Raw genomic sequence first — 14,165 nt, 5'->3', positions numbered from 1 at the left:
TTCCCCTTTCCCCAAATATCTCACTGGATGCTGTCTAGCACCCAAGTAGTCTTTGAGCCTCAAAATGCCTCATGACTTCCTGAAGAGATGAACTCGATTCCAGTGATTCTTGCTTGCATGACTGCACGTTAGACCAAACCACTGGATCAGAAGGATCTCCTGTTCCAGATCTCCAGGGCCACATGAATTAATGATAGGAGATGACTGGAACTGATGATTAGGAACAAAGAGGAAGGGATGCTCAGGAACACACCATCCAATGTGGACTGACTTGACCAGCCACCTTTAAACTAAAAGAACCCTCATCTGCATGTATATCTTTCCTGCCCAATCTTAGCCTCTCACTTACTCTCAGTTTCTCTCAGTCGGGGTTTCCCCCCATCCCTCTGGCTGCTCCCTGTTTGACTCAGTTTACTCACAGAGTCTCTGTTTCTCTCAGGCTCCCACACTGCCTGCCTCTATCCTTCAACCATCCCCCTCTTCTCCTCCAACTGTCACTTCCCTCTGAGAAAGTGAGAGGAGGTGGCTGCTCACCTCAGAGGGCGGAGAAGGCCTACCTCCTCTCCACAGAACAATGACAGTGCATTCACCCTGGACTTACCCTAAATCATATGTCCCCATACAGGGTTGCATCCCTTTGCCATATTTACACAGGATCTCAAAGCACTTTACAGAACAGTGCGTAAAAAGATTCCCCATTTGTAAAAAGGGGACAATGAGACACAGATTAAATGACTTGCCTGTAGCAACATAAAAAGTCACTGACAAATCCAGAGACTAAATCCAGGTCATCTGAGTCCCAGATCCCTCTCGTACCCCCATTTCTGTTCCTGCTATAAGTTAGGTTACATTTTCAGAAGTGCCTCTACGACTAAGGAGTCAAAATCCCATATTCAGAAAAGACTTGGGCATTTAGGAACCTAAAGGAACTTTTTTAAATGAAACTTTGGAGTCTAAGTCATTAGGTGTGTTTGAAAATTTTAACCATATGTCTCAGAACAACAGTATTGCAGGCTTATTATTATTTAGTGAGGAAAATATTCTTTATTCTTTACAAAAGTTTGGTTTAAGTTCTAACTTAAGTTAGAACTCAGAGCTCTTTCCTCCTCCTCTGTCTAATGGTATTCTCCAAAGAAGAAATATCTCATTCCTTCCTCTTGCTGTCTCAGTTGAGTGCTTCTTCTGAAAGTCACATGTCATACTGCAGACTGTGGGTTAGGAACCAGGCTAAGAATAGAGCTGAACAAGAACATCTGCACCATGAACAGCAGCAGCTAATATCAGTTTAGCCTTGGGTTTACAGAAAGACCAGAAATATATGTTAGTATCACATTGGATACCCCAAGATTCCCCATCTGGGGAAGAAGCCCTTCCCCACCCTATTCTTCAGCTGGGCTCTTCTCTCCTAACCATCATGGCATCGCTTTATGGGAGCTTGAGATTTATAACGCATCTATGGTTTCTAACTGGTAGGTATTGTTCTGAGTAGAGCATGGCTGAGAGAACAGCTCAGTTGCCAATTTGAACCTGCGTAGAGCAGCCTCGACCAAGTTTGCTGGAAACATGAAAACTGGGAGCTCACTTCAGCAGATGTAGGTTTACCAGTATTACAAGGTACAAAGCCACAGCAACCTTTACCATTTGGGTATCGTTCATAGCAGCTACTCCATTTTTTCTCCCACAGTGCTTTGGGCCACATCTCTTCTGGGAACATCACAAACGGGCTTCCCCTAAAAGATGATTTTGCCATGGACCCCCTGTGATCACCATGTATTCCACTGCTTGAACTACAGTTCAAGCCCTGCTTTAGCCCAAAGTACTGTGCATCATCAGAATCACTATGCTTACACACATATGGAATGGTACCTACCTATTCACTGAGAGATCTGAGGACTGCTTTTCTCCCTGGCACTAATATAACAAGAAGGGAATCTATGTAACCAATGGGAACATGGGGCATCATCTTCCCTCATAAAAATTCCTCAAATCTACTACGTCAGCTCAGTGGTGTTTAGTCACCTAGGAGCGCTCACTTCTTACTGACAGTGCAGCCTGAACCTCATCTGAAGTCACTGTGGTTATGAATCACAGTCTAACTGCAAGTGCCAGGAATTAATCTGTAGCCCGCAGAAATAAATGACTTTCCACAGCTCTCTGGCCTACTGAGTGCTGTGCTGTTTTTCCTGTGTTTAAATAAAAGCATTCGTGGCATATGGTTCAAGCTGCAGTTCTTTCCTAACTTGAATTTTTGTCAGTTTTTGTTCCTGGATTTCTTTTCTTTTTTTAATTGTCATCTTCAGTAGTTTGGCCAATTGTTTCTTCTTCATGCTCTCCTTCCCCACCCCCATGCTGCCAATGTCATCCAGTGAAACCAGGAAACTGGGCAAATTCTTCTGCAGAAAGAAGTTTATGACTTAACCACTTCAGAAGCACGAATTCTAGGTTTGCTCATTAGACTGCCTGCATGGAAAGAGTCTGTGGGCAGTTTGCATCTGGCACCACATGGACATAGGAGACAAGAAACCTCCTCCCTTATGCCTCCATACAGATGTGATCCCCTAGTAGCTATACTGACTCCACACTCTTCAAAGAAGTTGAGGACGGAATGGGAGTAAGGGACCCACTTCCCACCCCACCAGCCAGCACAGTTGTCCACACACTGGAGGAAGCAAATGTTCCACCTTGTAACTGACTGGTGCAGCATTTATATCGCTCCTCTGTCTCAAGGCATTTCAGGCAGTGTGGTGCCTGGCTAACACTGGATGACTCCTCCAGCTGTTACTGGAGTGACGCTTCTCTGCATTAAGCCTAATAAAAAGCTGTGCTTTCAAGGCACAGTGAATTCCTGTATTTGCAAAAGGATTTAGAAAAGAAAAGATGGCTCTTGGAGAGAGGGTTTGGTAAAGCCAGCAAGTACTATAGCAGATAAAAATTAACATTGTGCTTATAATGCAGTAGGTGCCAGCAAACGCACCACTGTAACCAAAGCTGCTTTAATAACTACTGTTTGTTCAAGTGGTTATATAACTCAGTGACTTTAAAAAATACTGAAATGACTGAATAAGGGAAGATAGTGCTCAGTCCTGGACTAATTTTTTTTTCTTTCAGCACTGATTGGCAAAAGTATTATTAGAACCATGAAGGGTTTTGTGGTTTCAGACTTTTTTTTAAACAAACTAAATAAAAAATACAATTTTCAGGCAGCTGTTCCCTACCGTGGATTAGAACCTTGGAATATCCTGAAAAACCAATAGTGCTTAAGAACTGAAGGTAGGCAGCCCTCTTTCCTCTGAGTCAGTTACTGGATCTGAAATCCGGCAGGCTGTTTGAGGGGCATTTTTGCTGATATCTTTCATGAGAGACCCAAAACAGAGGTCATTAAAGATCCCACTTCACTCTTCGCAAAAGTAGGGCGGCTAATGCTGCAGTTCTCACCAAATCCCAACTCAGGCAATTGCTTCCTGCCTCTCCAAATACCTCCTGCCCCTGCTGTTTCAGTTAGATATAGTGTTCTTCACTTCCCTTGCTGGGGCTGTATTTTATTCCCCTCCTCCCTGCCCCATTGAGTTCGTAACAAGTGGCCCATGTGGGTAGCTGGAGGCATCAGATGCCCCTTTTGTTGCCCTTACTTAGGGCTACCAGTGACGTTACGCGTGTGCAGGCAAGGACTCCATGTGATTGCCCAAATCCCTTATTCTCTTCAGTACCTAGGGCTCTCTTGTTGCCTCCTTGGGCTGTTCAGAGTGTCTAATTAAAAAATTAGAAAATACACACACAGAATCCAGACAAGCTACATTTATACCAAGAACCACAAAAACCATTTACCTTCAGCAAACAAGTGCTCAAGAAAAGAAAAACTGGAGAGGGAAGTTAAAATATTTCATATAAATATACCCTATCAATAGTACGTATTCTAAAATACATGGTACATTTATTCAAATGTAACCTCAGAACAATGATCATTACCCGCAACAAAATTAAAAATCTAAAATTAAGTAGATCTCTAAGAGGCCTTTGGTCTGAATTTTCTTATGCAGCCCCAATTATCATCTTTTTAAAAATTCAAAGGACTATGATTCCAAGTTCAAGAGCTTAGGCGAGAAGGAGTTCTTTGGGGATTCTTCACGGGAAGATAAATTGAGAGTCCTCCTCTAAACCCTTAGGAGGAACCACCATAGCTGTAAATATGCTCCTCCAGCTGTGACCAGAGATTTTGTCTCAGTTGCCTGAAATGCCTTAAAACACTTTAAATTGGAAATTTGCAGAAAAACTTCAGGATGTAAAAAATTTCAGGGTGTAAATTTGGAAAAATTATATGCTGCTTAATTGAATGTAAAAGGAGTGGTGATCGTATCAGGACCCTTTGGAATGCTCAGAACAGTAATTAGTTTTAGGAATAAATCTGTAATCAAATAAAAATTAAGAATAGTTTAAATTAGAAAATCTACTAATGATGACTGTAGGCTGATGTAATATAGTGAGAGATCCCATTTCTAGGGCACACAGGAGTCCATTGCCTATGATGCAATAATTCCACTTCCTGTGGGGAATGACTCAGCAAAATCCCATAGAGATACGTTGAAGCCCATAGGAATACATGGGACTTTCAAACAGGAAGTAGCTGTTCAGCTGCAAAACTCCATAGGAACACATTGAGCCCATAGAAGTCTATGAGAGGAGGAGGCGCTACTAGGACACATGACTAATTAGCATACAATCAACATATGCTAATCTCTAGAACCTGATTGGCTGAGCTTGAGTGTCAGGTTGGTACACATGACATAATTTAGCATATGCAAATCCCTGAAAGCAGATTGGCTGAATTATGATAATAAATTATAGCTAATGCGCTGCAAATCGTATATAAAGGCGACCGCCAGCAGGCTAAAACCTTGTAGGGGACAAGGACCTGAAGGAGAGCGGAATGCTGCAGGACACGTGGAAGAAAGACGAGGCTCACAGAGCTGCAGCAACCACGCCAGTGGAACTCTGCTGGATAAGAAAGCTAACGACCCACAGTCACCAGCATCAACAGCACTCGCTAGCCTCAGACAAGGCTCACTGGCGGCCATCGCTCACAAAGCAGTTACTACTGCAGCAGCACCACAACCATAGCAAAGGCTTCTGTAAGGAGCTAATGGCCTTTCCATCCTAGCAAAGCAACTAGAACAGCACCGCGACCCACGCTCGCTGGCATCGTTCCCGAGCAGCCACGACCAGCCCGGGACCCACGCTCGCTGGCATCGTTCCCGAGCAGCCACGACCAGCCCGGGACCCACGCTCGCTGGCATCGTTCCCGAGCAGCCACGACCAGCCCGGGACCCACGCTCGCTGGCATCGTTCCCGAGCAGCCACGACCAGCCCGGGACCCACGCTCGCTGGCATCGTTCCCGAGCAGCCACGACCAGCCCGGGGCCCACGCTCGCTGGCATCGTTCCCGAGCAGCCACGACCAGCCCGGGGCCCACGCTCGCTGGCATCGTTCCCGAGCAGCCACGACCAGCCCGGGGCCCACGCTCGCTGGCATCGTTCCCGAGCAGCCACGACCAGCCCGGGGCCCACGCTCGCTGGCATCGTTCCCGAGCAGCCACGACCAGCCCGGGGCCCACGCTCGCTGGCATCGTTCCCGAGCAGCCACGACCAGCCCGGGGCCCACGCTCGCTGGCATCGTTCCCGAGCAGCCACGACCACCTCACGACCCATGCTCGCTGGCATCGTTCCCGAGCAGCTCTTGCAGCAGCAGTAACAGCAGTCCACTCAGGGTTCCAAGGTTGCCCCTGGCAATGGCCGTTTCTGCCACCCAGCCAGCCGAGGCCACTGCAGCAGCTACCTCCCGTATCTGCTCCCTGAGGAGAAGCTTCTCCTCAGTGGAACAGGCAGCTGCTTGAACAGCGGCACAGATTGCTACCAGCGCTCCCAAAACACAGACCGAGCAGAAGGCCCTCAAAGATGGTTCAGAGGGATTGTTAAGAAAGCCCTTGTAAGTCCAATCTTCCTTTTATTTTACCATCCCCTAGAATGTATGGGCTGCAAGTGTAAATAAAGTTGGATTTTGTGTCTGAGTGAGATCTGCTCCTACCCATTTAGTAACCACCAAGCCAGCGCTTCCTAGATGCTTATTTTTAAGTATTTAATATTGACCGGTTAATTAATATATTGTTACATGTTTAACTATTATATTGTTATAAGGTATATAGTATTAAGTGAATGATCATATTGTTATATGCCATAGAGTTAAATTGAAATTATTATTGTAGGGTTGTGTTTTTATTTGTCGCGTCGCTTCATTCCCTTTTTAACTGTAACCTTATTTTATCTATCTCTATTCTTTTACTGGAACCACTCATTTCTAAATAAATATTACTTGTGTTTTCAAAGATTCACTGCCTGGACTGTCTATTCTTGATCAGAGGGCTGTATCCGTGTCCTTTCAAGGGAAAGTTAGCTAGCTGTCGCTTTCCCTGGAACCTCCTTTAGGGCAGGCCACAATCTTAATTACCGGAACAGATAAATTCAAAATAAAGGTTTTAAATTAAGAGCTGCATTTGTAGGCAACATCACTGGCTAAATACAATTGTTTTAAATCTTCCGGTAACACAGCCTCAGAACTACAAAATAAATATTCACAGCCACCCAAAACAACTTGCAGTTTGGCAGGGTATAAAACCATTCTTTTTGTACCACTTTGTGTAAATCCTGACTTGAACATATCTAGTTTTCTGTGCAGAATATGCATCAGTCTGGCAAAACCCAAAAATTGCTCCTTCCAGGATGCTCATGACTGAGCTCTTATTATTTCAAGGAGCCTATCCCAAACTCAAGTGGAAGAGACAATAACCTCAGGAAAATTAACATGAGGAGCTTTCCCCCTTGCTTTTGTACATGATATGCCCAGGATCCCAAAGAGGGGAGGAAGGAAAGGGAGCTAACTTGACACCCTTGGCAACGCACAAAGGGAGTGGCCCATGACACTCCTAGCACATCACAATACCCGGGTGAGCAGGGATGGCCCTAGACCAAGTACCCAGTGGGAACATGGGAGGGGGTGAAAGTCAACAGCTGCCACGCACAATGGGTTAAAGCTTTCAATCCCTGGAGCAAACACCAGCCCCAATCAAGCCCATCAGAACCCATCAAGCCGCACTGCACCATGTCAAGAACCTCCGGAGGAGACAAACTGCTTAATGAGCTTGGTTACAAGCTAGGCCAGACCCTGGGTGAGGGCAGTTACTCCAAGGTGAGGGTGGCCACCTCAGCCAAGTACAAGGGCTCGCTAGCTATCAAGGTGGTGGATCGGCGCCGGGCACCCCCCGACTTTGTACACAAGTTTCTACCACGGGAGCTCTCCATCCTGCGGGTGATCCGGCACCCCAATATTGTGCGGGTCTTTGAATTCATCGAGGTCTGCAATGGGAAACTCTACATCGTGATGGAAGCAGCGTCCACTGATCTGCTCCAGCTGGTGCAGCGGCTGGGGAAACTACCTTGTGTCCCTGAGGCCCGGGACATCTTTGGACAGATTGTGAGTGCCGTGCGCTACCTTCATGACCGGAACCTGGTGCACCGGGACCTCAAGTGTGAGAACGTCTTGCTCACCTCTGATGGCCGCCGGGCAAAGCTCACTGACTTTGGCTTTGGCAAGGAGGCACATGGCTACCCAGATCTGAGCACCACCTACTGTGGATCAGCTGCCTATGCCTCCCCTGAGGTGCTGCTGGGCATTCCCTACGACGCCAAGAAGTACGACATATGGAGCTTGGGCGTGGTGCTCTATGTGATGGTGACCGGCTGCATGCCCTTTGATGATACCCACATCCACAGCATGCCCCGCCGCCAGAAGAAGGGGGTCCTCTACCCTGATGGTCTTCCCCCTCTGCCTGAGCCCTGCAAAACCCTCATTGCCCAGCTGCTCCAGTTCAGTCCAGCCTCCCGGCCTGGGGTGGGACAGGTGACCAAGAACAGCTGGCTGAAAGGGGATATCTAAAAGGGCAAAGCTCCCCCATATATTCCAGCCCTAGGACATGTGCAGGGACAGCTGGGGCACCAACCCTGTGAAGCTGCATGTTAAACAGATATTGACAATGAGGAGCTGGAAAGGACTAGGGTCATTTACAGGTGCAACAGCCACATGAAGCTGATAGTAAGATTTAAAGTGATGATGTGACCACATGTTGCTAGAAGACGGTTAAAGGCCCAACCACCCTATGAAGCTGCTGCAGGTTGGATTTCAAGGTACCGGGACCATGCTGAGCTAGTGGCAAGAATGATGAATGGGGCTGTTTAAAGAAGCATTGACCACAGGGAACATTGGAGTACCATCAACTTGCCAGTGGCAGCAGGAAGGAGATGGTCTCCCCAGCAGGCAGGTTTGGACTTCATCACAAAGCCTGAAGGCGGCAGTGTGCGGATGAGATGGTGGGACAAATAGCAGCAAAGATCTTTGTGTCACCTACTCCCTAACGGACAATAATAAACTCTGAAGTTCCCATGTGGCTGACTTTCTGTGCTGCTCCCTGATTCCTTTCTGCCAAAAAGCGTCTTGAGTCTGAGTCACCTGATAGCATTTATAAAAGGGGCCATGGCCAGGGCTTTGCGGGGGCTGGAGGAGACCTTTTTAATCTCTTTCCCACTGCTCTTCAGCCTGTTTTCAAACACCATTTCCTAGGTTGCTCCTTACCTCACTCATTTGGAGGGAGATTCCCTCCTTTTGGAACCTGGGATCTGAACAGTCTCCAACTTTGGTGATGTCCAAAATCCAGATCTGATTCCAGGGCCAAAACTTTGGATTGGGCTCAATCAGAGCTGCATAAAGCTGGAAAATGATAGCTATTTTGCTAAAAATGGGGACTTTTGCATTTCCAGCTCCAAAAGGAACTTGAGAACTGCACATAAAAAGTTAGCAACTATTCTTAAACCGGGCCCCAAATCTCTGCTATAAATCTCCATAGCCAAACCCCCACTTGCAAAGACTCTTTCACTTATGGGGGAAAGCGCTTAAAAGACCTTTTAATAAAATCTTTAACGTTTCCCTTATTCAAATGAAGCCTGACTCAAACTTCCACTGAAGTCAACGGAAAGGCTCCCATAGAGACACGTATCAAGCCCACAGTCACATCCTGTTAGACAAACGCTTCTGTTGTTGTTTAAACCAACCAAAATCAATGATAGCAGCTTCACCATCCAGGATCCATCTTTCACTAACCAGTGCACATGGCTTTGCAAGAAGCAAGGTCAATTTTTTTGTTTGTTTGTTTAAGAAACAAATTTTGATTTCAAGCTTCTGAGCTTTATAAAAGTAGGGGGTTAAATAAAACCACACTTAGCAGTGTACATTTCAATCCAAAAGGGTTGTCCAGAAAATGGTCTCTCTGCTGCATGATGGAAAATGCGTTCCTTGTGAGATGACTGTCCCCTCATCTCAATAAAAATATAACCTCTTGAGTTTCAGCACTGGAGGGCATGGATTTATGGAGTCATTAGTGCCTCTGCACATTTTAGCTTTTTTTATTCTCAGCAAAGAGTGCCAGGGAAGATCTTTTATGGAGATCTCACTGCAGAAGGTAAGTGCCTCCAAAGGTGGAAAAGTCCCCGCAAGGCAGTGCATCTGTAAAATTGCAAGGGAGCAGTCTCCATTAGGTGGCTATTCATACTGATCATCTGCAGTGGATGAGAAAACCCCAGCATGGATGCAACCACCTACATAAGGCGGGGATCAATTCTACAGGGACATGCTGTCCATGGGGTATTCTAGGGAATTCTCAGGCGGTTTGAGGTTTGGATAAAGATCCAGAGCGTGGATGCTCATCTGAACTTCCAGAAGCCAACCACCCCCCACCCTATGACACTCTCCTATAATCTGTCCCTAAAGAAAACCACCTCCCCTATGGCTGTCTTCATTGGGGAAGTAGAAAAGGCGGTCCCCTCCAGGGTGCTGAGAGGGCAAATAGCAAGTCTGTCACCATACGTACGCTGCAGCTCCCCTCAGACAGCAGCTCCCCTTTTGTTTTCTCAGTGTTGACTCTAGTTTATCCCCTTTCCCTCTCTCTCTTCCCCTTGGTGACCTCCAGGTTTCTCTCCATTTGACTGTCCACTGGGAGTTAAAGTAGGAGGTTTGGATAAACATCCAGAGGACACACTCTATGGCACTCCATAGATGGCCTTATCCTCCAGTGAATCCTTCTGTGCTCCCTGCCTAGCCCCAGGGTGGTCTCAGTTTCCCAGCTCAAGTTCTTAAGGGCATTTGCCTTCTAATGCATCCCCTCATTGTCCTCAAACAAGTCTCTGCTGCCCTCTCCCCCATTCTCCCGCTGTTCCCAATTCTTTCCCACTCAGTCGTGAGGTGGGAACCTGGTAGTGTAAGTAGGGTGGAAGCTAGGGAAGGAAGCAAGGCTAATGGCATGAAAGAGAAGTAGAGAGACAGGAAAGCAGGAGGCTGGGTAGGTCTTCAGGGAGCTGTTAGGCAGGAAGAGTGATTGGGTATCCGGCAGGATGGGAGGCACAATACCTGGGGAGGTTGCAAGCAGAGAGGGGCTGGGTTACCCTTTGCTGGAGAGTCCCATCCCTATTGGATGGGATTTCTCAGCACAAGGAAGGTTCCTTAGCATGGTCGATCTGTGGGCTGGACCATGTGGTAGTGGTAGGAGAAAGGAAGACAGCTGTCCTTCCCATGAAGATCTGCCGTCCTCAAGGATTGGGAGGGAGGAAGGGGTCCCCCTGTGGCAGGTGGGGAGCCAGTCAGCTGTCCTCAGAAGACAATGGGATGGAACGGGAGTCAGGAAGACACTGCCCTTCTCTTCCAAAGATCCCAAAGTTAAGTGGGGAGCAGTGGGAGGCCCTGGGAATAGGGAGAGGGGCTGCTGGGGGAGGAAGAAGAAAGGAGAACATCATCTTGGGGTGAGGAGCTGGGACAGCAGGAGGAGTTGCTGTGTTTGAGACCAGAAGGATTCCCCGGGTTGAGGAGAGCTGGGTGAGGTATGAGAAGGGCCCACTAGGTGAGGAAGGGGTTACTGATTGCAGGGGCTGTTGGCCTCCCTGGCCACTTTCCCTTGTGCCTCTTCTCCTCTGTGCCAGGCTGCCACAGGCCCCAGCTTAGGTGCTCAGACAGGGATAGGCACCCTCAGGCCTCCTGCCTGCACCCCACATGGTGGCCACTGCTAGCTGCAGCCCAGAATTTCCCTTTTTAAAATAGTTCTGCCAACTGCCAGAGCCCCTTGGACAGGGGGTTCAGAACCCTCTACAGAGGAATGTGCCAGAGAGTGTAATTTTACCCAGACCACCCCAAGGATCCTGGATGCTCAAAGCATTTAGAGGAAGCAGTGCTGGGAATTTTCCAGAAGGGCCACACCAAGCTGAAGATCAGTGAGCTGATGGAGAGAGAGACAGACATGTTTAAGAGCAATATGTAACACCATGGTCTGAGCAAGCCCATGGGCTCTGATCCCAACACCAAATATACATGCCCAACCCCACCCAGCCACTACACTGTCCTCATTTCACATCCCTCCAGGAAACTCACCTCTTCTCTGAGGCCTACAAGTCAACGTCATTCATTACTTGTCCCATGACATGCACATCCCTACATTGAGCTTCATGTGATTTTATTGCTGTAGCCCTCATCCTTCCCAACCCTTGCCTGCTGTTTGATCATCCTCATTCACTTTGCCACATGAAAAAATGTAAACTGAAGTTATCCTAGGCAGAGATTTTGTCTGACCTCTGGGAAGAAACTAGCACTCATTTCAGATGCTATAAAATAGTAATGTACATCGTTCTGTGATATCACAATTATCATGTGTGATGTCACATTGTTCTGTCAATCATGACATTTTACATAGGTATTTGATGTGGACACAGTGGCAAAAGGAGGACAGACACATGCATGGAATTAAGTGGCAGGCTGAAAATTTTATTAAATTTTAACACGGGGAGAGGCATTATGCACCCATACTCTCCTGTACCAGGCATTTAATTGGTTTTAGTGCAGAGATTACAGTGCTCCTTACCATACAGCCCGTAACTGGTGCCAGGGTTACAGGGCTGCTTACCATATAAGCCATAATGGAGGATAGGCTCTCCTCAGCCTGGCCCCCAGCACTCAGCTCTCTCTGAGTCCTCGTTCCCCCTTCCCCGCACCCCCACAAGGAGCACAGAGGGTGCAGCAGGATGGGGACCTCAGCCCGCAAAGGCCACAAGGTCTCACCTGTGACATGAGCCCAAAGCCCACCATCAAAATCCCAGCTCTTTTTCCTGTTGGAACTATTCATTTTAGTCTCCTAACCGCAGTGGAAACTGGCCGCAAGTTGCAATGAATAACCACCAACAACCCAATGCCTCAGTTAGGTACTAAACGTGTTCCCTACTCAATCCACCATCACTTGCAGGTTCTGTGAGGAAGGCAAAAAGATCCCTGGTCCTCTGCCAATAAGCCCCGGGAGGAAAAAAAAATCCTTCCAGACCCCCTGAACAGGCAATCGGCGAGACCTACAGCATCTATCAGGCTGGGTTCCCATTCCTAGTTCAGGTGGGAAGTGTGGGCTGCTGGAGAGGAGCCAAAAGAGGCTCCACATGGCCCCCACACTGAGTTAAATCCTGGGAGCTGGGGAATGCTGGCCAATCAGCACTTCTCCCTCAGCTGGCCAATGGATGCCAGCGACTCCCAGGGGGAGGAGCTACCCAGGGGCCTTTGGCAAGCGTCTTCCTCTCTTGCTACTGGGACTGTCCCCCTTTCACAGCCAGCCTCATCCATTTCCCTCACCCACTGATGTGGGTGGATGTTATTTCTCTGAGTGGCATCCTCAGCCCGGGTATGGGGGCATTCAGTGCTCACATTTGTACTTAACTGGATTTCCCCTTTTTCTCCTTCAATCTCTCTGACTCAGAGTTCCCATCTATGAAATGAGAATACCTACCTACCTCACTGAGGAGTTTTGAGCATTAGTGACTTTGTAAAGTGATCTGAAGATGAGAAGTGCTAAGTGATAGCATTGCTGTTACTTATGACTTATTATTGAAAGATGCTGAAGATTTCCCACTTAGCGAAACATTTACAGAGTTTGTACTTTCACATTCCATCCCCTTATAACTTACAAGAGGGTTCCAAATTCAGTGGCAGCATCTTGGAAGCTGCTAGCCTTGTTTCAGTTCAATCCCCATTTACAGTAATTTGTATACAAGGAAAAATCCTAGCACTTAAAAAGCCTTCATGTTTCAGCACATGAATGGGAGATCTTTATAAATCCATGCAGTGCCTTCCTATTTGTTGTGATTCATCTCTGAATTCAGTGCTGTCATGAATTACAAAATAACTGTGTTCTCCAGTCCGTGCAACAATTTTCCTTGTGTAAGCCTTCTGCCAGGTGATTAAGGCCAGCAAAGAGGGCTGAGTTCAATATATCTAAGGTTCCTCTTGACAAATAACTAAACTGGCTTGAGCCTCAGTGCCCCACCCAGAGGGAAACTAAAAGCACTCTCCCCAGCTGCCCTTAACAGGCAGAATTTCCCCACTCACAAGCACTCAGACTGTGTACAAATAAGGAAATCCTTACTAGTGGAAAGGGAACACAGCCAAACCAAGCACAGAATATATATGCAAATCAGAAGTAAAATATATTCCTCCCTTCAGGAATTTGGCAGTAGTCGGTCTAATTCCCTCCCCACCCTCAGGTGAGAATGTGATAATCCCTTGGCTAAACCACCTCACCCATCCACCAAACCCCGCTCACAGTTTGGATCAGCTAGTAGCAGTAGTTCAAGTGTTTCTTTGTGGGTTTCTCTGCAGTCCCAAGGGAGCTGCTTGCATGGTCATGCCAGGAGGTGCTACCAGCTAACCCGGCTTAGTGATTGTCCACGTGTTTGTTGACTCACTCAAAGAATTCTAATAGATTGAGGCTGCATGATTTCCCTTTACAATGCCGTGTTGACTCTTCCCCAACACATCATGTTGATTTATGTGTCTGATAATTCTGTTCTTTACCATAGTTTCAACCAGTTTGCCTGCTACTGAAGTTAGGCTTACTGGCCTGTAATCAGGGCCGTCCTTACGCATATGCAAAGCATGCAAATTTTCTGGTGCCCTGCGCAGCTGCTCCAGCTCTTCCCTAGGCTCCTGCCCCTGCTCTGCCTCAGTCCCGCCCCCACTCCCCTGAAGATTGCAGCCAGGCCCGACCC

At 47.4% G+C, this 14,165-nt stretch overlaps 1 protein-coding gene across 1 annotated transcript; it reads left to right on the top strand.

Annotated features, from left to right (window-relative positions):
• The first annotated feature begins 7,149 nt into the window (after positions 1–7,149).
• LOC140895316 (testis-specific serine/threonine-protein kinase 6-like) lies at positions 7,150–7,983 on the top strand. The gene has a single exon (XM_073304759.1). It carries the CDS (start codon positions 7,150–7,152, stop codon positions 7,981–7,983), a length of 834 nt encoding a protein of 277 aa, XP_073160860.1.
• Positions 7,984–14,165: the final 6,182 nt, after the last annotated feature.

This window comes from Lepidochelys kempii, chromosome 11 (genome assembly GCF_965140265.1).
Source record: "Lepidochelys kempii isolate rLepKem1 chromosome 11, rLepKem1.hap2, whole genome shotgun sequence".
Classification (NCBI taxonomy): domain Eukaryota; kingdom Metazoa; phylum Chordata; order Testudines; family Cheloniidae; genus Lepidochelys; species Lepidochelys kempii.
Note: the sequence above shows the minus strand (reverse complement) of the source record. Positions and strands in the feature narration are given on the sequence as shown.

Excerpts from the sequence above, each read along its gene's own strand:
- LOC140895316 (XM_073304759.1), top strand. The coding sequence starts at position 7,150 with ATGTCAAGAACCTCCGGAGGAGACAAACTGCTTAATGAGCTTGGTTAC.